Raw genomic sequence first — 22,335 nt, forward strand, 5'->3', positions numbered from 1 at the left:
TAAGCTAAGCTAAGCTAAGCTAAGCTAAGCTAAGCTAAGCTAAGCTAAGCTAAGCTAAGCTAAGCTAAGCTAAGATAAGATAAGATAAGATAAGATAAGATAAGATAAGATAAGATAAGATAAGATAAGATAAGATAAGATAAGATAAGATAAGATAAGATAAGATAAGATAAGATAAGATAAGATAAGATAAGATAAGATAAGATAAGATAAGATAAGATAAGATAAGATAAGATAAGATAAGATAAGATAAGATAAGATAAGATAAGATAAGATAAGATAAGATAAGATAAGATAAGATAAGATAAGATAAGATAAGATAAGATAAGATAAGATAAGATAAGAAAAAAACTTTTCTTTTTTTCATCTTTTTAATTATTTTGCATTTGAAACACATTACTTTTTAAATAAAATAAAAAAAGGATTTTTTTCAAAAAAAATTCATTTTTTTAATTATTTTGAATTGGAAACACTTATATTATAATTAAAAAGCTTATTTCGATTATACGCCATTTCACATATTTTTTCGTGTTCATTATCTAATTACAATATGAAATGGAGTGTTAAAGAAAATAGGATTCTGGTGATCGCCTTGCACAAAATGGGTATGGAGTCGTCTGTCATATTCCAGACATTTCAAAAGCTTGGTATCAGCTATATGTTCGTATATCGTACTATCAACATACAATACTTTTTTGCTAAGCTAAGCTAAGATAAGATAATACTAAAATTTCGCAATGGATAGTGCGAATTTATTTTGAAACAAACACAAAAACTATTATAATTTCTACTACTTGTGAAAAAAAATTGTAATGAAAATCGATTTAAAAACAAACGCCAAGAATACTAAGGTGTTTTATTTTTGCTTATTTTTAATACTTAAAATGAAGGAAGTTTGTGATGAAATGAACCAATGAAATTCAATAATACGCATATGGCATAGCAGCTTGAATATTACAAATTTATTTATCTAACTCTCAGTCCCACCGACGTCCACTGCTGGCGGTCTCACCGAAGCCTCACCACTACAACCGGTCCTGCATCCATCGGGCTCCCGCAACCATCATATGTTATATGCTGGCGGTCCACCTTCTGCCATACCCACACTGCATAATATGTTTTACGTACTAGAAACGTACTAAAGGCTTTTATAATATAGATAAGCTAAGCTAAGCTAAGCTAAGCTAAGCTAAGCTAAGCTATGGGGGTTGGTGCTTCCCGCTTCCGTAGGTTTAACCCGCGATTCCCTACAAGTGACCCCTGGGTGGTGCTAAAGGGGAGCCGAAAACATAACCGGTGGTAGGACCTAGTCCGACTGGCTGGCGACCACCCTCCAACTAGAGTCCGCCGCCAAATAGCCTAGCTGTGTTCCGGCGTGTGGGTTGGAGAGCCAGTTCTATCCCTTCCCTTTCCCCTTCCTTGTTGGGGGTGAGTCTTGGTGACGCCTGGAACTTGCGGAGCAGACGTGCGTGCGAACTCACGGGGCGTGATTGTTTGACGGGGGTATAGGGAGACCCAGTGAAACGGTACCCGCTGCCGCCCGCCGGTCAGTAGGGGACCTGAACCCGGGTGTCTCTACTAAACTCCGCCCCGGGAAGCTGTCCCGCCAACCGGTGTAAAATCCTGTCGTGCGGTCGTCGTGCCGGAGTCGGAGACCGGAGTGGATCCCGGCGATCGCATGCAGAGTGGACTGGGGGCCCTTCCATGCCCTGCATCGGTCTCTCACGCAATCCTTGGTCGAGCACGTACTATGTTCCGCGCTTCATTTAGGTGTTGCCTCGGTCTCACCTCCAACATCCTACCTCTCCTAATCCTACTCTCCGAAAATTGAACAACTATGAAGTCGACAAAAAAAAAGAAAAGGGTTTCACAGGCGGTTCCCCATTCCACATTTAATGTGGATTTCAGCAATGTCAGGGGCCTACATAGCAACCTTGACGCCGTACACCACCACCTTGAGACGGCGCAGCCTGCCCTGCTTTTTTTAACGGAGACGCAGATATCTGCTCCGGATGATACCTCATACCTTGAGTACCCCGGCTACGTATTGGAGCACAACTTCCTGCGTAAAGCCGGGGTGTGCGTATTCGTCCGGGCTGATGTCTGTTGTCGCCGTCTTCGGGGCCTCGAACAACGGGACCTGTCCCTCTTGTGGCTGCGCGTAGATCACGGGGGCCGTAGCCGAATCTACGTGTGCCTGTACAGGTCCCACAGCAGTGATGCAAGTTCAGCTCTGTTTGAGCATGTGCAAGAGGGGACTAACCGCGTGCTTGAGCAGTACCCATCTGCGGAGGTGGTGGTTCTTGGAGACTTTAACGCTCACCACCAAGAGTGGTTGGGGTCCAGAACCACTGACCTCCCGGGTCGGACTGCCGACGATTTCGCCTTGGCCTACGGCTTCTCCCAGCTGGTGACACAGCCCACCCGTGTCCCAGATATCGAGGGGCACGAGCCTTCTTTGTTGGACCTTCTGCTGACCACAGATCCGGCCGGATACAGTGTGGTGGTCGACGCTCCGCTTGGATCGTCTGATCACTGCCTTATTCGTGCTGCCGTACCACTCACTCGTCCTGATCGTCGAACGACGACCGGGTATCGAAGAGTTTGGCGGTATATGTCAGCAGATTGGGATGGATTGCGTGAATTTTACCCATCCTACCCATGGGGGCGGTTCTGCTTTTCCTCTGCTGATCCTGACGTCTGTGCGGACCGTCTTAAAGACGTGGTGCTCCAGGGGATGGAATTGTTTATTCCCTCCTCTGAAGTGCCCGTTGGGGGTCGCAGCAGACCCTGGTATAACAATGCCAGCAGGGATGCTGCACGCCTCAAGCGGTCCGCATACGTGGCATGGGATAATGCCAGGAGACGTCGGGATCCTAACATCTCAGGGGAAAGGCGGAAATATAACGCCGCTTCCAGGTCCTACAAGAAGGTAATTGCCAAGGCGAAGTCGGAGCACGTTGCTAGAGTTGGCGAGCGATTGAAGAGCTATCCTTCCGGGAACCGTGCTTTTTGGTCGCTCGCCAAAGCTGCAGAAGGAAGCTTTTGCAGGTCTAGTCTCCCACCACTGCGCAAGTCCGATGACAATCTGGCCCACAGCGCGAAAGAGAAGGCTGACCTTCTGGTCAAACTCTTCGCCTCTCGAACTCGACTGTGGACGACGGGGGTGCCACGCCACCGAACATCCCCCGGTGTGATAGCTCCCTGCCGGATATCTGCTTCACACAGTGTGCAGTCAGGCGGGAGCTCCGACTCCTGGACGTCCATAAGTCGAGTGGGCCAGACGGCATCCCCGCAGTGGTTTTGAAAACGTGCGCCCCTGAGCTGACACCTGCGCTAACGCGTTTGTATCGCCTCTCTTATTGCACTAACAGGGTTCCGTCTTCATGGAAGACCGCCCACGTCCACCCTATCCCCAAGAAGGGTGACCGGTCGGACCCATCGAGCTACAGGCCTATCGCGATAACTTCCTTGCTTTCCAAGGTGATGGAGCGAATTATAAATACACAACTCCTGAAGTATCTTGAAGATCGCCAGCTGATCAGTGACCGACAGTACGGTTTCCGTCACGGTCGCTCAGCTGGCGATCTTCTTGTATACCTTACTCACAGGTGGGCTGAAGCCTTGGAGAGCAAGGGCGAGGCTCTTGCTGTGAGCCTTGATATCGCGAAGGCCTTCGACAGGGTCTGGCATAGGGCACTTCTATCGAAGTTACCATCTTACGGAATCCCCGAGGGTCTCTGCAAGTGGATCGCTAGCTTTTTGGATGGGCGGAGCATCACGGTCGTTGTAGACGGTGACTGTTCTGATACCATGACCATTAACGCTGGCGTTCCACAAGGTTCGGTGCTCTCCCCCACGCTTTTCATCCTGTATATCAATGACATGCTGTCTATTGATGGCATGCATTCCTATGCAGATGATAGCACGGGGGATGCGCGATATATCGGCCATCAGAGTCTCTCTCGGAGCGTGGTGCAAGAGAGACGATCAAAACTTGTGTCTGAAGTGGAGAACTCTCTGGGGCGAGTCTCCGAATGGGGTGAATTGAACCTGGTTCAATTCAACCCCATAAAGACACAAGTTTGCGCATTCACTGCGAAGAAGGACCCCTTTGTCATGGCGCCGCAATTCCAAGGAGTATCCCTGCAACCTTCTGAGAGTATCGGGATACTTGGGGTCGACGTTTCGAGCGATGTCCAGTTTCGGAATCATTTGGAAGGCAAAGCCAAGTTGGCGTCCAAAATGCTGGGAGTCCTCAACAGAGCGAAGCGGTACTTCACGCCTGGACAAAGACTTTTGCTTTATAAAGCACAAGTCCGGCCTCGCATGGAGTACTGTCCCATCTCTGGGCCGGGGCTCCCAAATACCAGCTTCTTCCATTTGACTCCATACAGAGGAGGGCCGTTCGGATTGTCGATAATCCCATTCTCTCGGATCGTTTGGAGCCTCTGAGTCTGCGGAGGGACTTCGGCTCCCTCTGTATTTTATACCGTATGTTCCATGGGGAGTGCTCCGAGGAATTGTTCGAGATGATACCAGCATCTCGTTTTTACCATCGCACCGCCCGCCACCGGAGTAGAGTTCATCCATACTACCTGGAGCCACTGCGGTCATCCACAGTGCGTTTCCAGAGATCTTTTTTGCCACGTACCATCCGGCTATGGAATGAGCTCCCCTCCTCGGTGTTTCCCGAGCGCTATGACATGTCCTTCTTCAAACGAGGCTTGTGGAGAGTATTAAGCGGTAGGCAGCGGCTTGGCTCTGCCCCTGGCATTGCTGAAGTCCATGGGCGACGGTAACCACTCACCATCAGGTGGGCCGTATGCCCGTCTGCCTACAAAGGCAATAATAAAAAAAAAAGCTAAGCTAAGCTAAGCTAAGCTAAGCTAAGCTAAGCTAAGCTAAGCTAAGCTAAGCTAAGCTAAGCTAAGATAAGATAAGATAAGATAAGCTAAGCTAAGATAAGATAAGATAAGATAAGATAAGATAAGATAAGATAAGATAAGATAAGATAAGATAAGATAAGATAAGATAAGATAAGATAAGATAAGATAAGATAAGATAAGATAAGATAAGATAAGATAAGATAAGATAAGATAAGATAAGATAAGATAAGATAAGATAAGATAAGATAAGATAAGATAAGATAAGATAAGATAAGATAAGATAAGATAAGATAAGATAAGATAAGATAAGATAAGATAAGATAAGATAAGATAAGATAAGATAAGATAAGATAAGATAAGATAAGATAAGATAAGATAAGATAAGATAAGATAAGCTAAGCTAAGCTAAGCTAAGCTAAGATAAGATAAGATAAGATAAGCTAAGCTAAGCTAAGATAAGATAAGATAAGATAAGATAAGATAAGATAAGATAAGATAAGATAAGATAAGATAAGATAAGATAAGATAAGATAAGATAAGATAAGATAAGATAAGATAAGATAAGATAAGATAAGATAAGATAAGATAAGATAAGATAAGATAAGATAAGATACGATAAGATACGATACGATAAGATAAGATAAGATAAGATAAGATAAGATAAGATAAGATAAGATAAGATAAGATAAGATAAGATAAGATAAGATAAGATAAGATAAGATAAGATAAGATAAGATAAGATAAGATAAGATAAGATAAAAACTTTTCTTTTTTTCATTTTTTTAATTATTTTGCATTTGAAACACATATTAATTTTTAATTTAAAAAAAAGGTTTTTTTTCAAAAACAAATTCATTTTTTTAATTATTTTGAATTGGAAACACTTATATTATAATTAAAAAGCTTATTTCGATTATACGCCATTTCACATATTTTTTCGTGTTCATTATCAAATTACAATATGAAATGGAGTGTTAAAGAAAATAGGATTCTGGTGATCGCCTTGCACAAAATGGGTATGGAGTCGTCTGTCATATTCCAGACATTTCAAAAGCTAGGTATAATAATATAATATTATAATATAAATTATTATAAGGACATGGCCTGCTCTAAACGACAAAACGACATTCAGTTTCATAAAAAACCTTTGAATCAAGCAGTGGCGAAATTTCCCTTGGAAACAGTGCGTAATTCCATGGATTAAAACCCAAATGTGGCCATTTCGAATAGAATATTATTATTTTTTGTTGAGACTTTAATATGTATAATATTTCAATTGATCGATTATATCGAAGTAGGATTTAAGACTATCGTTCATGGTGAGCTCGCTAATGCTAATTAAATTGTATCGCGCGACCTAAGAGCGAGAGATTGCGCGATGCGCTAACTGCGCTCTAGTGCGCTACATGCCATCAGTTCCACTGAACTTCTACGTAGCAACCGGTTGCTGGTGTATCGCACCGACCCGGGAGACTGGTTCTGGTACAGCAGGGTATTCCGGAATAGCGGCGGCACCGTCCGGGGCGGCCTGATGGGCTGCCGTATCCAGACGGCAGACGTAGAGTATCGCTTCGACAACCCGTCGCCGCGTCGGTCTGGCGTCCTAGGGGTGGCGCCAAGAGTCTGGTTGCAGTGTTCAGGGTCGACCTAACCTCAGAATTCATTAGAGCCTGTACATATTACAACATAATGCCATTACTTACTTTAAGACATGAGTTTGACTCCTCAATGTTGTATAGCGGCTGTCGGATATTGCAAATCGGAATACATGTAATTTTGGTACATCACAAAAAATTGTACTTGCCTGCGGGACTTCAATACCAGCATAGTTGCATCGTTCGATATGATTGCACGAGTGTCTTATTCTTTAGACAAAGCCTACTTCAAAATATGAGACTAGCTACGTAATCCCTAATTTTTTTGTTTCTTATGAAATCCCGTGTTTCTATTTGCATATTAATTAGCAGTAGGGGATTTTACTGCCGGGGCTGATTTCCACTGAGCTACTCGCCGGATCTTCTCAGTGGGTCACGATTCCGATTCGGTGGTAAAGTATTGCTCTTGCTAGGGCTAGTGTTAGGAAATTCTCTCAGTTTGAGGCCGTGAGGTCACCTACTCGTCCAGGCGTAGCTAGAATAGCCTCTTAGGCTTCCAACGAATAGGGGGGGGGGGGGAAGGACTGGTAGCACTGTATGGCAGGAGTCTACTGGAAACACGAAGTATTCATGTATTCCGTGTTTAAGGGTGGGATCAGCGGCACTAAAACACGATTGAGGTTTGACACCTCATGTCTCATAGTTTGTGACAGCATTTACATTTTGGTAAACCCTGATGGCCGGAGCCCATAGACATCTACAACATAAATGCGCAATCCACCTTAAGATATAAGTTCTAAGTTCTCAGTATAGTTACAACGGCTGACCCACCTTTCAAACCGAAACGCATTACTGCTTCACGGCAGAAATAGGCGGGGTGGTCCTACCAGTAATAACTCAAATTATAATTTTGCGGGTTTGATTTTTTATTACACGATGTTATTCCTTCACCGCGGAAGTCAATCGGGAACCTTTGTTAAGTACGTATTTCATTGGAAAAATTGGTACCCGCCTGCGGGATTCGAACACCGTTGCATCGCTAAATACGAATGCACCGGACGTCTTATCCTTTAGGCAACGACGACTTCTTAAACTGGCAAACCGTGCGGACTCAAAAGAGGTCCTACCACCAGTATAATAGTAGAGCAGAGCAGTAGTAGGGCAGAAATATGGTGATTTTAGGGGAGCATCCGTATTACTAAGTCATCAATCAATCACATTATACCTACATCGAAGGCAATCTTTGTGGAACCTAAAACAGATGAGCAAAATATAAATACATAATATTTAAAAAAAAACAAGAAATAAACTTTTCAAATGTTATATTTTGATTCAATAAGTTACTCAATTAACATAAATTTTATACATTTTACGTACAATATTAATATTATATGATAGATTTACAAATTAATCCATCCACTCATCGCCGACTATATAAATAATAACTTATCTTTGTACCTATGTTATATTGTACGTATGATCAACCAGGGTAATTAATAGTTCTCGATCGACTCGTTCTAATCATGTTTACAACAATGACTATATTAAAATTTAATCGATGCTATAATAAATTAGCAGTAGTAGGTATTTCGTGAAGAAGCATTACATAAATTCGTAACCAAAAGTTATTTTTAGTCAATTGAAATACAAAGCCCAAATTGTGATGATTATTTTGTTATAATACAGATTTACTATTAAACATTTACGAGTATTATTAAAACTATAGTTAAATGTTTGAGATATGTACAAATCTCTGTAAAAATGATTTTTGCTAAAATAAAAGTACACACCATGTGCCTGTCAAATAGAGATATTAAAAAAAAAATTTAAGCTTAATTTATCAAATGGTTTTCTTTAACCGATGAGAAGTTTGTTGTTTACAATTTTCGATTCTTTTTTTTAATTACCCGGGTCGATCATAACTCAATTTAATAATATTACATATTACTATGTGTATGTGAGAATATATGAAATTATTTCAAGAGTTCATTCATCTTTTCAATTCTTCAAGGTTTTGTAATAGGTTTTAGTCGCATTGATGTTTTCTTATTAATATCCAAAGGAAAAAATCGATTTGTTCTATAGACCATATATATGTAAGTAAGTTATTTGTTTCCAAAAATCAAATAGCGACCGTTCCAACGAATTTATAGAGATTTTTCAACAAAATTTTAACAAGTAAATATGCCCGAGAACTACAATTTTATTATTTAGTAAGCTGTCAGTAAGATATCTTTTAAAATTTGCGTCTGTCTTGCTCGCACACTATGACTTTTCAATAGGTGTGAACACGATAGGTAGATTTATATTGTTGACTGTTTTGATTAACATTTAATAATAATAAAATACGGTTATGATAAAATTTGGATTAAAAAGAAATCCGTTTTCTTAAAACAGCCGTTAAAATTTTAAGAAGACTAAACGAAATTATTCATGTATTTTTTAAATTTATTTGTATAAAAAATAAGATAAGGATTTTATCACATTTTACCAACCAGAAAAATAAGGTTTTGGACGAATCGACAAAAAAGCCGCCTAGTATTGTTATATTAAGAGATCGATTAGTGACAATTTTATTTAAAGTCTTTATCAATTTTACTTTCCGAGATCTTTTTTTTTAATCGTAAAACTACGAAAAATATGTCGTCTATAGACCTGCGTCTTTGATAGGCGTTTAATTAGTTACACTACACAAAAATATGATGACTTAGTTTCCCATTACGATATTGCAACAATAATTTTCTATTTTTTTCTAATAACTATAGTTTTAAGCATCTGTTATACCAGGGTTATAGTCTGGCATTCAATTTGATATGCCTTTGTCATGAATAATGAAAAAATATCAATCAAGAATGTCAAATTCCTTGAGTTTATTTCGATGATTCGTAAGGCTGTTTGTTATGTTTAACAAATGTATTCTAGTTGAAATGGTAAATAGGTACATTAAAATTTTAAAATCTCTTCGATAAATGATTTATTCACTTTATTATTAAATGATTGGTACCAGACAACGACTGGAAAACTTAATGCGTCCAAAAAAAGTTATACTTTAAGAAACGTAACCTTTTTTCGGAGTTTAAAAAAAAAGAAATTGGACAATTGTGTTATCTGTGTCATAAATGAATTATGTTGATCGATAATTCTATTGACAAATGTAAGTGACCTGGCCATAGATTATACACTTAATATATTTGAGGACCTGGCGTCGGTTCGCGTATGTACATATTACATGTTTCATAAATTTAATATAGAACATAAATTTAATATAGAGCATAAAAACATCGAGAAAAACAAACACTGAAACCATAATAAAAAGTGAAACCGATACCATTTTATGCGTTATAAAATATTTTATATTAAAAATTTTAAAACAATTTTATTTGTTTAAATAATTAGCGCAATTACACGGATGAACGCGTCGAAACAATGCTCCGTATCGAATCGCTTCGCCATTTTGTCGTGTAACTTTAAATGTGAGTTAAAAACGTAATAAAAATCACACTCATAACACATATATTGTTTGCTAATTGGCTCTCTTATCGACGTTAGAGTTAAATATTCATCAATAATATTCTTTGTTTCACGAAATAATATATTTTGTTTCACTCTACGCTCGTAATTGTATTAACGACGCCATTTTGTTTTTTTTTGTTTTTTTTAATTCGATCGTAATTATTTTTTTATTGTCTCTTACTGCGATGTTATCTTATTTTCTTATCGGTTTAATTAGTAGTTTTTAATATGTTTTCGTTTCTATAACAAATTTGTATTTTTGATAATAAGAATTATATTATATTATGGAGCTTTATATATTATGAAGTCACGACATGGAACTGAAATAACATTAAAATAATATAAATGCACTTATAAATTCTTGTGTATGTTACGTTATAGTATATATTGTCATCATGTAGCATATGTAAGTAAAACTTGTATGATGAATGATAATGCAATGAATTGTAAAAATAAATATGATAAATTTAAGGGTAGCGCTAAAAATTTCAAATCAATCATATGATTTATTTTAATATTAATGACGACATGAGTCTTATCAGTTCGACTTTTCTAAAAGTCAAGTAATAAAATATGAAAAAAAAAACATGATCTACAAAATTATTGCCCCAGAATGTAAAAAGAAATAAATATATTAAATTACTTTAATTAACAAAAAAGAAGAGAAGACAGACTATTTACACTACACACTATATAATACACGGTTCCTACGTCTAATATTCACACTGGATATGTCAACTGTACCAAGTCTTTACTGAAGCCGGTTACAACTAATGATAATCTGTTTACTCACTGAACGAGCGACAACTTCCGATCAGTCACTGATACACAAATACATAAGCCTCTATGTGCACAAGTCATTTTCACGTGTTAAGCAACGATTCTATGCTAAAGGGATTGTGTTTTCGCGTCCCACCATTTTTCGATAAGTCTTGTTCGGTCGACGTGCCTCCGCCGCCGCTCAAATCTAAGGACACGGCCCTCCCCGAATCGAAGTCAAACTTTTCGAAGTTCGCACCAACACTCGTGAAGCTCTTGAAGAACGAAGCCTGAGGATCCGGGCCCGGACTGTAATTCCTCGTCGAATGAGCGTCCGACGCCGAGCTGTCCGAGTTGTTCATGCCGTCGGCACCAGAGGGCGCGCGGATTCTGCCGGAAAGAGAAAAATCTTCAGGGCCGGAATCGTGACAGGAATCTCCTCCGACGACGTCGATCATGCTGTCCTCGCCCTCTCCGTCATCGGAGTCTGAGTAGACGCCGGTGTTTCGGTGTTGCGCTAAGTATTCGGACTTCAAAGCCTCTAGATCGACGGCGATGCCCTTGGCTCTGAGCTTCCTGGCCTGCCGGTCCAGAGCCTTGGCCAGCTTCTTCCTCCTGCGCGCCCTGATAACATTTAATTGGTCTCAATTAGCGTACGTTATCCAGAATTATCGAACAAAACGATTTGCGTTACTATGTAATGAATGTTTTTCAATTGCCCGAAAAGTCTTTCAGATAATGTGGCCATCGCGGGGTTATCGTTTTTATCGCCGGAGGTGGACCCGATGTAATTAAATTAGCCAAAATTGTGACCTCAATGCGATTGACGAAGCTTAAATGTACTATATATAATATATAATATACTAAGTATATAACCTGCATTACTACGTAGAAACATCGTCGGGTTATAATCGGTTCAGTTCGTTCGTTTCTGATGCAATCCTACAATTTGTTATTAATTAGTTTCTAGATAATTTTTATGTTTTTATTAACATCATTAAATGTAATTAATGAGAAATGAGATACGCTTTGTTTGTGTTAAAGTTGTAATATATTTTAATGACGAGCGCGTTAATAATTTAAAGACATTTGTTTTTATTGTTTTTATTTTTAAAAAAATCTTATTAATTTTCCTAGTATTTCATCATTATTTTAAACCTAAGATAACGCTGAGTGTCTTGTAGGTTACCAAATTAACAAGGGTGATGTCATTGTGGAATACCGCGGGTTTTGGTACCTACATACACATATATATGTAAATGTAGAATTGCATGTCTTTCCCATTCGATAATTGATTAGCATAACTTTAAAGAGTGTAACCAAACTGTCCGAATTCAGAAATTACAAAGCCTATTTTTATAAAAAAAAAATTACAGTTAACGTCTACCCTCCAAATTCAATATATCTCGTGTTCAGAGTTTTCTTAGATCCCGAAATTTAGTCTCAGAGTAGAATTTCTGTGACAGAGACGGATTGAGTTGACCAAATTAGAAGACGCAAAGACCTGACCAGATCAAGTTTGCTTTGGTAGTCCCAGTTTATGAGTGTAACAAATTGATGGTGAACTATGAGCGAAACGTCATTTACTCTCAAAAAACGATAATGACCGCTCTAAAGAGAACGGAACGACCGAGAAGAAAGATTATTTAATAATTACCGTTCACGGGCTCTAAGTTCGTGTGGAGGGATAGGCTCTCCAGAGCAGGATTGAGGATGCGCGTTGTGGGCTGGTCGCCCCGGCCCTTTCTTTGTATGCTCCTTCTTACGCCATTTCGCTCTCCGATTTTGGAACCACACCTATGGAAGAAGAATTTGCTTTTAGTCATGAATTTGTGGTAATAAAGGCTGGTAACACCCAAGTTAGTCACGTGTTCCGTAGACAATTTTTGTTCAGTTCTAAATACAAATATATTTTTAAGCTTTTTTATTCCATTACAGTAGATAGATATGCACACATATATAAGGACTTACTGTAGAATATTCCGAGTCTAAATTATAGACAGGGTTATATAATTAACAACTCGTAAAGTTTAATAAAGGTTTGTTTTAATAGGCTTTAAACCGTACGCCTCAGGTTGTAAGTGAGCCAGTCTAGATTGAGACGTTAAATTTCAATGGCCCATCTTTCTCATGCAAATGCGATGGGATCGTGCGCCGGCATTTGTCGCGCCATTAAATCTGCGTTGTATCCACAGATCATATTGGTTGTATATGATGCCGCGTTTATAATCTGTGGGCGTGTGGGGTTGTCTGATATGGAAAATTAAAATATCCGTGGTAGTTTTTTTTTAAGGTATACATATATGTTATAATGTGAGTATAAAAGGTTTCAACAATTTTATTGGGTTCACCTAATTTACTTAAACTTGATTACAATACTTCAGAAACCACGTAGTTATTGAATATTCTACTAAGGATTCATACTAATACGTTATATAGGAGAATCGATGAGAAACTAGCTGATTCAAAGGGAGGAGTGATACTGATTAGAATCTCCTCAAAATTAGGCCTTCTGCTGGAACCAAGATAGACTATTGGTTGAGAAATTAAAGTGAGGAAATCACTGTTAAAAACGATTTAAAAAAAATAGCTATTGACATTTCGACCTCGTCAGGTTGCAACAATCCAGCTATAACTTTAAACCCTTAGGACCTTTAGAAGTCCAATCGCATATTTTCTATTATTTATTGCTCACATGGGTGTACGAGCTCGCGGCCCACTCGGTGTTAAATGGTTACTAGAGCCCACAGAAATCTACAACGCAAATGCCGCCACACATATTTTGACATGAGTTCTAAGGTCTCAGTTTTTACAGTACAACGTCTACCCCGCTCTTCAAACCGAAACGCATTAATGCGTCTGAAATAGACAGATTTGCAATACCTATCCGTGCGGACTCAAAAAACGTCCTATCACCGCTAAAAATCATATCTTCTATAATAATGAGCATATCTTCTTAGCCGGATAAACATCATACGAATTGAAATGCTTTGGCCTTAACATAGTAAATAACGAGAACCACGATACACTAACATAATATAACGTTTATCGAAGGTATGAACCTATATTGTTGGCTCTGTGATGTCGGCCTGAAATAGCATTTTCCCGTGGGTGTCGTTAAAAGCCGACTAAGGGATTCAATGGAGGATGGGCAGCAACGTTATCTGAATGTCAAACCAGCGTACTACAATCGCCAATTGGCTTTCAATTTATGATCTCTATGGGCTCCGCTAACCGCAGTACAGCGCTGGGACCGTGAATTCTCTCGTCTACTCATAAAGTAATAAAATAATAAATAACTGGGAACAAATCATGCACAATCATCCGATCACCGGCCTCAAGCAAGGATTCCCTGTGTTATGGTTTGACAATAAACATCCAGACAAAGAACAAACTAATTTGTTCATCACACGGATGCTTGCCCGATATGGGAATCGAACCCACGACCCTCGATGCAGTCAGGATCGCTAACTACGGCACCACCGAGTCAGTCAGAATACATACATATCATAATATAGTCTTCGAATTTGGCGAGTCTTAGATATAATTAAAACTCATTTTACGCTTTAAAATTGCGATTTCAAACTGTCATTCTATTATTTTTGATGTTTCGAAGGCTTTTCAGTTTTTGTAAAGAGATGGATGATCAAATAAATATTAGTTAAAACGTAATTTGAACGTCGCCATCATTGGATTAGTAATGAGTCATAGAAGCTTTATAAGCCCATTGTAATAGTACTATCAAAGAGTGCTATTCATATTCGTTCGATAGAGCAAAAAGCCAGAATCAAACTATAATACCATTATAAGTATTCAAAATAATAATAACATGGCCGACCTCAGTTAAGTACTTTTTGATAAATTGCTTCATTTTTTATGATTAAACACTTTTAGTATTGTTACTTATGATTAGCAGCTGTAGCAAGGGTTGCTTTTTGAAAAACAAACTCTGAGATAATTGGTCGGTGTCGACAGGGTGCTGGGTCGGGTAGGGAAAAAATTACACTTTTATTTGTGTTTATGTGTGGCTATGTGGTGGAACACAAGATATTGGACAGATGCCTGAATTTTGCTTACGACATTTTCAAGATAAGCTTGCATATATACAAGTTCCGAACAACAACATTGGGACCGTCGGTTTACCTAGCAATATCACCCGCTCGGTGGAAGATCTTCTCACTGTCGTAAATCCCAAATCCACATAACTGCATGCTACGCGGCGAACCAAATGTGAGAAGTAAGCGCGGGGAAGCGGGGAATGGGTGCTGTATGAGTAAGTATTAGCCCCAAAATTGAGAATTAGCAGGACGTGGACCTAAATCAAACCGGGAAAGTTTCGATTTCATTCATCTAATTACGTTTTTTATTACAAAATGGTAAGATTGCGTTCCAAGCCGGCATATTTAAAGAAGTTAAGCTAAAGCTAAGTTAGAATTACCACGTCGTCGTGGCCTGTAGGATAAGACATCCGGTGAATTCGTGTTGAGCGATGCACCGGTGTTCAAATCCCAGGCGGGTACCAATTGTTCTAATGAAATACGTACTCAACAAATGTTTACGATTGACTTCCACGGTGAAGGAATAACATCGTGTAATTAAAATTAAACCCGCAAAATTGTAATTTGCGTAATTACTGGTGGTAGGACGTCTTGTGAGCTCGCATGGGTAAATACGAGTACCATCACCCTGCCTATTTCTGCCGTGAAGCAATGACCTTTCAGTTTGATGAGTGGGGCAGCCGTTGTACTGTTAAAACTGAGACTTTAGAACTCAATTAAATTTAAATTTATATATTATATAAAATTTAAAATTAAACCCGCAAAAATATAATTTGCGTAATTTCTAGGTGGTAGGACCTCTTGTGAGTCTGCACGGCTAGGCACCACCACCTTGCCTATTTCTGCTGTGAAGCAGTAATTGCGTTTCGGTTTGAAGGGTGGGGCAGCCGTTGTAACTATACTTGAGACTTTAGAACTTATATCTTAAGGTCGGTGGCGCATTTACGTTGTAGATGTCTACGGGCTCCAGTAATTACTTAATACCAGATGGGCTGTGAGCTCGTCCGTCCATCTAAGCAATAAAAAAAGAATAGGATTGAGTAGCCTCAAGTATATAAAACACGCTATACAGACTTATGAAGCTCCGATAATAATTCATTATGAATAATACAATTAATATTAAATTCAGAGCACATTCAGAACTACCAATGTAACAGCAATATCCGCAAATTAATACAATGCTAATGAAGACAGATTGATATTAGAATTATGCTGTTCTTATCACATTACACATGCATGATGGGCTTACAGCTAATCTGCTCTGAACCCTAGGGTACTTTGAAAGGTACATTCAACTGTCTTGGAGGTGCAGTCGTTAGCGCGCTTGACTACAGAGTTGTAGGTTCAATTCCCAGACCACGCTAACGTGTATATGATGAACGAATTTGTTTCCTCTTTATCTGATTGGTTGATTGCATGTACATGCTTATACGTATATTTGTATGTATCTATAAATGGGAAATGGGTTTTTAGGGACCAGGTGACAATGTTTTTTTTCCTACCTATGCTGATAGCCTTGAGAGGATATATCAGCTTCGCTCTAACTTGTAGGTGAGCTCACAGGGCTCAAACCGGAGTGGTGCTAACACTGGCCCTAGCAAGAGCAGTGCTTCGCAGAATCTACCACCGGATCGGAAACGCGACCCACTGAGAAGATCCGGCGAGAAACTCAGTGGGCTGTGTCTGTGGGATGTGACAATGTGTCATATAACTTGTGTTTTAGGCAAGCACTTGACAATTACAGAATTTGTTTTCCAGCAATGGCATAGCCCACTCGATTTTGTTTTGAAGTTTAGTCGTTGGGAATTATGGTCATTTGAAAGATCGATACGAAGTAAAACTTCGTATCGATCTTTTACTACTACACATCAAATATGTGTAGTAGTAAAATTCCCTTCTGGCTGAGCCCTTGCTCGCTCACCTGTCCTTGTGAAACTGGAAAGGTCTCCGGGCCACCAGTAAGCCGTCAATCATAAAAAAAGTAAAATTTTACGATAAAGTTATTAAAAAATATTTCGTCATTCAAATATAGACCATATAAAATAGCAACTAAATATTAAAAAGTATTGTATCTAAATTCTCTCATTCTCAATATCTCATTTTATTATCTATTTTTTATTGTAGATATTTAAATGTCACGCTAAAAGGCCAATTCAGCAAAAGCCTACTTTATATTATATACTCATACACATACTCGTATATATTTTTATACATGATATTAAACATTGCATTAATGATTAGCATGATGTTTAATAATATTAGTCAAGGCCATTTCTTTTAATTGTATTAGTTTCTGTTGGAATATTTCGGGACTAAACAACTTTACGTAGGTAACACTTAAACTAAACAAATACCATTAAATATCTTACGTAATATAAGAACCTTAGAACAGATGGCAGCACATGTTTTTTTTTTTTTTTTTTTTATTGCCCTTGTAGGCAGACGAGCATACAGCCCACCTGATGGTGAGTGGTTACGGTCGCCCATGGACTTCAGCAATGCCAGGGGCAGAGCCACGCCGCTGCCTACCGCATACCTACATGTGTTATTAAATTATCATTGTCCCGTCATGACTTACGCGAGTGTGGTATTCGCTCACGCGGCCCGCACACACATAGACACCCTTCAATCTCTACAATCCCGCTTTTGCAGGTTAGCCGTCGGAGCTCCGTGGTTCGTGAGGAACGTTGACCTACACGACGACCTGAGCCTCGAATCTATACAGAAATACATGAAGTCAGCGTCGGAACGGTACTTCGATAAGGCTATGCGTCATGATAATCGCCTTATCGTAGCCGCCGCTGACTACTCCCCGAATCCTGATCATGCAGGAGCCAGTCACCGTCGACGCCCTAGACACGTCCTTACGGATCCATCAGATCCAATAACCTTTGCACTAGACGCCTTCAGCTCTAGGAGCAGGCTTAGGGACCTCGGTAACCGTACTCGTCGAACTCGACAAAGAGTTCGCCGTGCAACCTAACCCATGAATCAGATCGCTGAGTTTCTCGCCGGATCTTCTCAGCGGGTCGCGATTCCGATCCGGTTGTAGATTCATTCGCGAAGCAGCTACTCTTGAGTTGTTAGGTCTCCTTCGGAGGCGCTCGGGCAGCTGTTAGCAAATCCCACCCCTCCTGGCTGAGCCTTTGCTCGCCCACCTGTCCTGGTGAAACTGGAAAGGCCTCCGGGCCACCAGTAATACTTCAATCATAAAAAAAAAAAAAAATATCATTGCATTGTTACCTAGAGCGTACTCCCACTGAGTTTCTCGCCGGATCTTCTCAGTGGGTCGCGTTTCCGATCCGGTAGTAGATTCTGCGAAGCACTGCTCTTGCTATGGCTAGTGTTACCAACGTCCTCAGGCTAGAGATCCGTAAACTTACCTACTTGCTCGATTACGCTGGCATAACACTCTAGGTTAGCAGCTTACGTAAAAAAAATGTAATGGACAGGCTCCTCCTAATGCCTTTGGTGTTGCCGGGCCAATCTATGAACGATGATAATCGCTTAAGACGAAATAAAATATTTTGTAACTTTAAAGGCATTTCACTATTACGGAAAACATTGATATTGATAAACTTATTTCCATAGAACATAAAATAAAATCAATTCCGAATATTATTAACGAATAGAATAAAATTGCTGCAGCCGGTAACTTTATATACCAATTCTTTATTTTATCCATAATTTTGTTAATAAATTATATTTCAGTTAATTAAGAAGACGTTTATGATGGCTAAGATACATAAATTTCGATTTAGCTTTTTTGCTGAGGTCAATGAACGGACGTGACAAATTGAAATTGAAAAAAAAAAAGGTCTCAAACTGGCAACTACGCCGCCGGCGAAATGCTGGGGTCAATTTTACGAGCGACCCATATCATTTTATTACAAAAGATACGTTTAATGTCGCTCTTGTTTGCGGATTAATTTAGATTAATTTTAATAAAATAAAACAAAAACGAATTCTCAGCTGAGGTCACGTTGTAAGCGGTCGCATAATTATTTTTATCTAGTATTTGAAGGTTGGTCAACTGTAATTATCGATTAGTATGTTTACGGGATAGGTTCCTCTTGTTTTTTTTTAAGTATGACAAATGGCTTCTTTTGATTCCATTGCTGTCACCGTCAAGTGTAAAATATTCTTCAATAATAAAATACTTAAAACATGTTCTGTTTTGTGAAAATGATATGGAGTGAAATGAGATGAAGATTTGAGACTGTTATCAATTGGGATGAAATGAAATGAAATGAGATGAGATGGGATGAAATAAAAGCGCAGTAAAAATGTTAATTAATTAATGAGCTTTCAGGGGATTTTTTGGAATAACCCGAGAAGGCGCATTTAGCCATTTTGTTTAACTTTTCCACACACTTTTACACATGGTAAATGGTTATTACAAGTTTAAGCCTGTAGAAATACTAAATTAAGAAAATAAAATAATTTACACAACTTCACTCTACTCGCTTTTACGGTAGTTGTTAGAATTTTTTGACAGGAACGCAAAGAGTGCCAATATGTGAATTATTTTATATTATTGGTTTAGTGTTTTTTTTTAAGCTTTAACTTGTAATTATGGCGGCTTATTAACCTCGGGATATTAATTTTCTTTTGCGATTTGACTATGAGCGAGTATCTATTCCCGTTAGTTAATTTCAAGAAATGAATTGTTCTTCTGCTGTGCAGAACAAGTACCTACTGTGACGTATAAAGAATATTGAGGATTTGCTTATGTTTTGATGCTTATGCTTATATGCTTATTAAAAAATTTAAGACTTAAAACCTTTTGAAGCCTTCCAAGAATAATTTCGTTGTTCAGAAAATAAGTTATGTCAATAAGTTACATAAGAGCTTAAAGTCAAGATAAAATTCCGAGAACACTGATGCTCGTATAAACTAACCACAAAGCTATTAAAACATTTATAAAATGTTCGAAAATTTTGCTTGATTTGTTTTCCTTTGTTGGGCGGGCTAAACCGGCTCTACACACATGGCTCACTTGGTATTATCTTTATTTATTTATTTCTTAGATAGGTGGACGAGCTCACGGCCCACCTGGTGCTTAGTTGTTACCGAAACCCGTAGTCATCTACAACGTAAGCGCTGCCACCCACCTTGAGACAAGAGTTCACGGCAGAAATAGGCAGGGTGGTGGTATCTACCCGTGTGGACTTAGAAGACGTCCTACCACCAGTAAATACACAAATTATAATGTTGCGGGTTTGATTTTAATTACACGATGTTATTTCTTCACCGTGGAACTCAATCGAAAATATTTATTAAGTACGTATTTCATTAGAAAAATTGGTATATGCCTGCGGTATTCACATTGCTTGAAACGAATGCACCGAGCATCTTATCGTTTAGGCCACGACAACTACAAACTAATTACCAGAGCCCATAGGAAAAAACGGTAATGTCGTCACCTTCCTTATAATGTACCAACCACCATTCAAGTCGAAACGCATGACTTCTTTATTGCCGTAATAGACTGTATATCAGTATTTAAGCTCAAAATACGCCATATAAACAGCAATTCCGGAAAATTATCCTTTAATCGCGTTTCAAAGTTATTTCGTTACCGTGGAAGTCATTCCTGAACACGAGTCAAGTGCGTAGCTCTTTAAATAAATTGTGATCTATCTGTGGGATTTGAATCGGGGCATAATCGCATCGCTCGATACGAGTAAGCAGTTTATCTTATTCTTTACGTCACGAAATTCGTATATGATCGTGATTTTTTCGCTCACTGTAACACCTTGGGTTTACCGACATAGTCGGAGCTGCCAACATCGCGACGACCTATACTGACGTTTGACGTTTTAGTATCATAATAATATCGTAATTTATTTATTTTTTTAAAGCTTAAATCTATTGATCGGCTATTGAACTAAATATGTGCAAATTAAAATTAATTTAATTCATAAAATTTCATAGCACGCATATTTATTTATTCGTGTCGTATGCTTTCAGGGGTTTTACCTGAATATTTAATATCGTTCGTGAAAATGTACTGTAGCAGATTTCTGATATAATTGAAAGTTAAGTTAAATTAGTATGTATATTTAAAATATTAAACGTAGTAAATTAGAGGTTCATTGGTGTGAATTGAGAGAGGCCTAAGTCCAACAATGCACGACTGGGTACTGATGATGATAAAATTAGAGGTTTTTGTTTTGTAATTTACATTTAAACAAGCAATTAAAATAGTGGTCTTTACATTTGTCATTGAAAGTATAGGTAATTTACGTACTAAAGAAAAAAATAGGATATGTAGAAATTATCATATAAAATAGTATAGATTGTATTATTGGGAGAACACTACTCTACTCTACTCTTAAACGTTATTTATACGAAAATATTACATATTATGTAAGCCTCTAAAAATCTTAAAATTTGTTCGAATTACAATAACAGAATAATAATTTAATCATCAATCGATTCTTAATGCCTCATTTATTCGATAGAGAAAATTGATTTTTGTAAATTTATTCAACATGCTGCTATTTGGAACTGACAGCCGTAAACTCATTCTCATTATTATTATACGTGTGATTTATTTATATAATAAATTAACTTTGAAATCAGGTAAGACATTCATACGTTAAATTATACTTTTAAGCTTCATTATAAACGTCTTTTGTGATCGATGGCTTATCAGTTAAAAAAAATGTCGGTGCGCGTGATTTGATAACGGTCATCCCGGCCTACCAACTGCTTCGCGGCATAAAATCGGCAGGACAACAATCCCTACCCGGGCGGACTCACAAAACGCAACACCAACAATAATAAATAATTTTAGTTTTTTGTTTGGTCTGTCTTTTATTTCGCGATGATATTCCTTCACAACGGAAGTCTATAGTGAGCATGTGACAAAAAGGAATTTCACCCACAGACAGCCCACTGAGTTTCTCGCCGGATCTTCTCAGTGGGTCGCGTTTCCGATCCGGTGGTAGATTCTGCGAAGCACTGCTCTTGCTAGGGTCAATGCTAGCAACTCTCCGGTTTGAGCCCCGTGAGCTCACCTACACACGTTAGGGTGGAGCTGAAATAGCCTCTCAAGGCTATCAGCATAGGTTAAAAAAAAGAAGGAAATTCCTTTTTTTTGGAAAAAATGGTACATGCTGACGAGATTTGAACGCTAGTCTAGAGCTTTAGACCACTTGTAACTAGCTTTAACAATAGGAACAGGCTTAAGCACTCTGGTAACCGTACTCGTCGAACTCGGCTAAGAGTTCAATGTGCAATCTAACCCATACATCAGTCCGCTGAATTTCTCGCCGGATCTTCTAAGCGGGTCGCGATTTCGATCCGGTAATAGAGGCATTCGCAAAGCAGCTCTCTTGAGCTGTTAATTCTTCGGAGACGCCCGGGCAGCCGTTAGCAAATCCTATCACTCTTGGCTGAGCATTTGCTAGCCCACCTCTCCTGGTGAAACTGGAAAGGCATTCGGGAAAAACGTAATCCTTATTTCCTAAAAAAATAAAAGTAAAAAAGAACCACAATCACTACTATACTAGG

The 22,335-nt window shown here is 38.8% G+C and overlaps 2 protein-coding genes across 4 annotated transcripts in view; one reads left to right on the forward strand and one right to left on the reverse strand.

Annotated features, from left to right (window-relative positions):
* LOC114253338 (nudC domain-containing protein 3) overlaps window positions 1-22,335 on the forward strand; it is a 386,657-nt gene that overhangs the window by 130,093 nt on the left and 234,229 nt on the right. The gene's annotated exons all lie outside the window — the stretch shown is intronic.
* Window positions 7,793-22,335, reverse strand: part of OdsH (Ods-site homeobox) — a 53,335-nt gene continuing 38,792 nt past the window's right edge. The window contains exons 3-5 of one of the 2 annotated variants that reach the window (XR_016324487.1): window positions 12,414-12,553; window positions 9,684-11,380; window positions 7,793-9,647 (exon numbers count right to left, since the gene is read on the reverse strand). Coding sequence is in view for 1 of the 2 variants with exons in the window: in XM_028188235.2 (XP_028044036.1) it covers window positions 10,861-11,380; window positions 12,414-12,553 (660 nt within the window). In the remaining variant the exon portion in view is untranslated. Of the gene's footprint in view, window positions 11,381-12,413; window positions 12,554-22,335 lie in introns of both variants that reach the window. The other variant, XM_028188235.2, reaches the window with a different exon arrangement.

Source organism: Bombyx mandarina, chromosome 17, assembly GCF_030267445.1.
Source record: "Bombyx mandarina strain Sakado chromosome 17, ASM3026744v2".
Taxonomy (NCBI): Eukaryota; Metazoa; Arthropoda; class Insecta; order Lepidoptera; family Bombycidae; genus Bombyx; species Bombyx mandarina.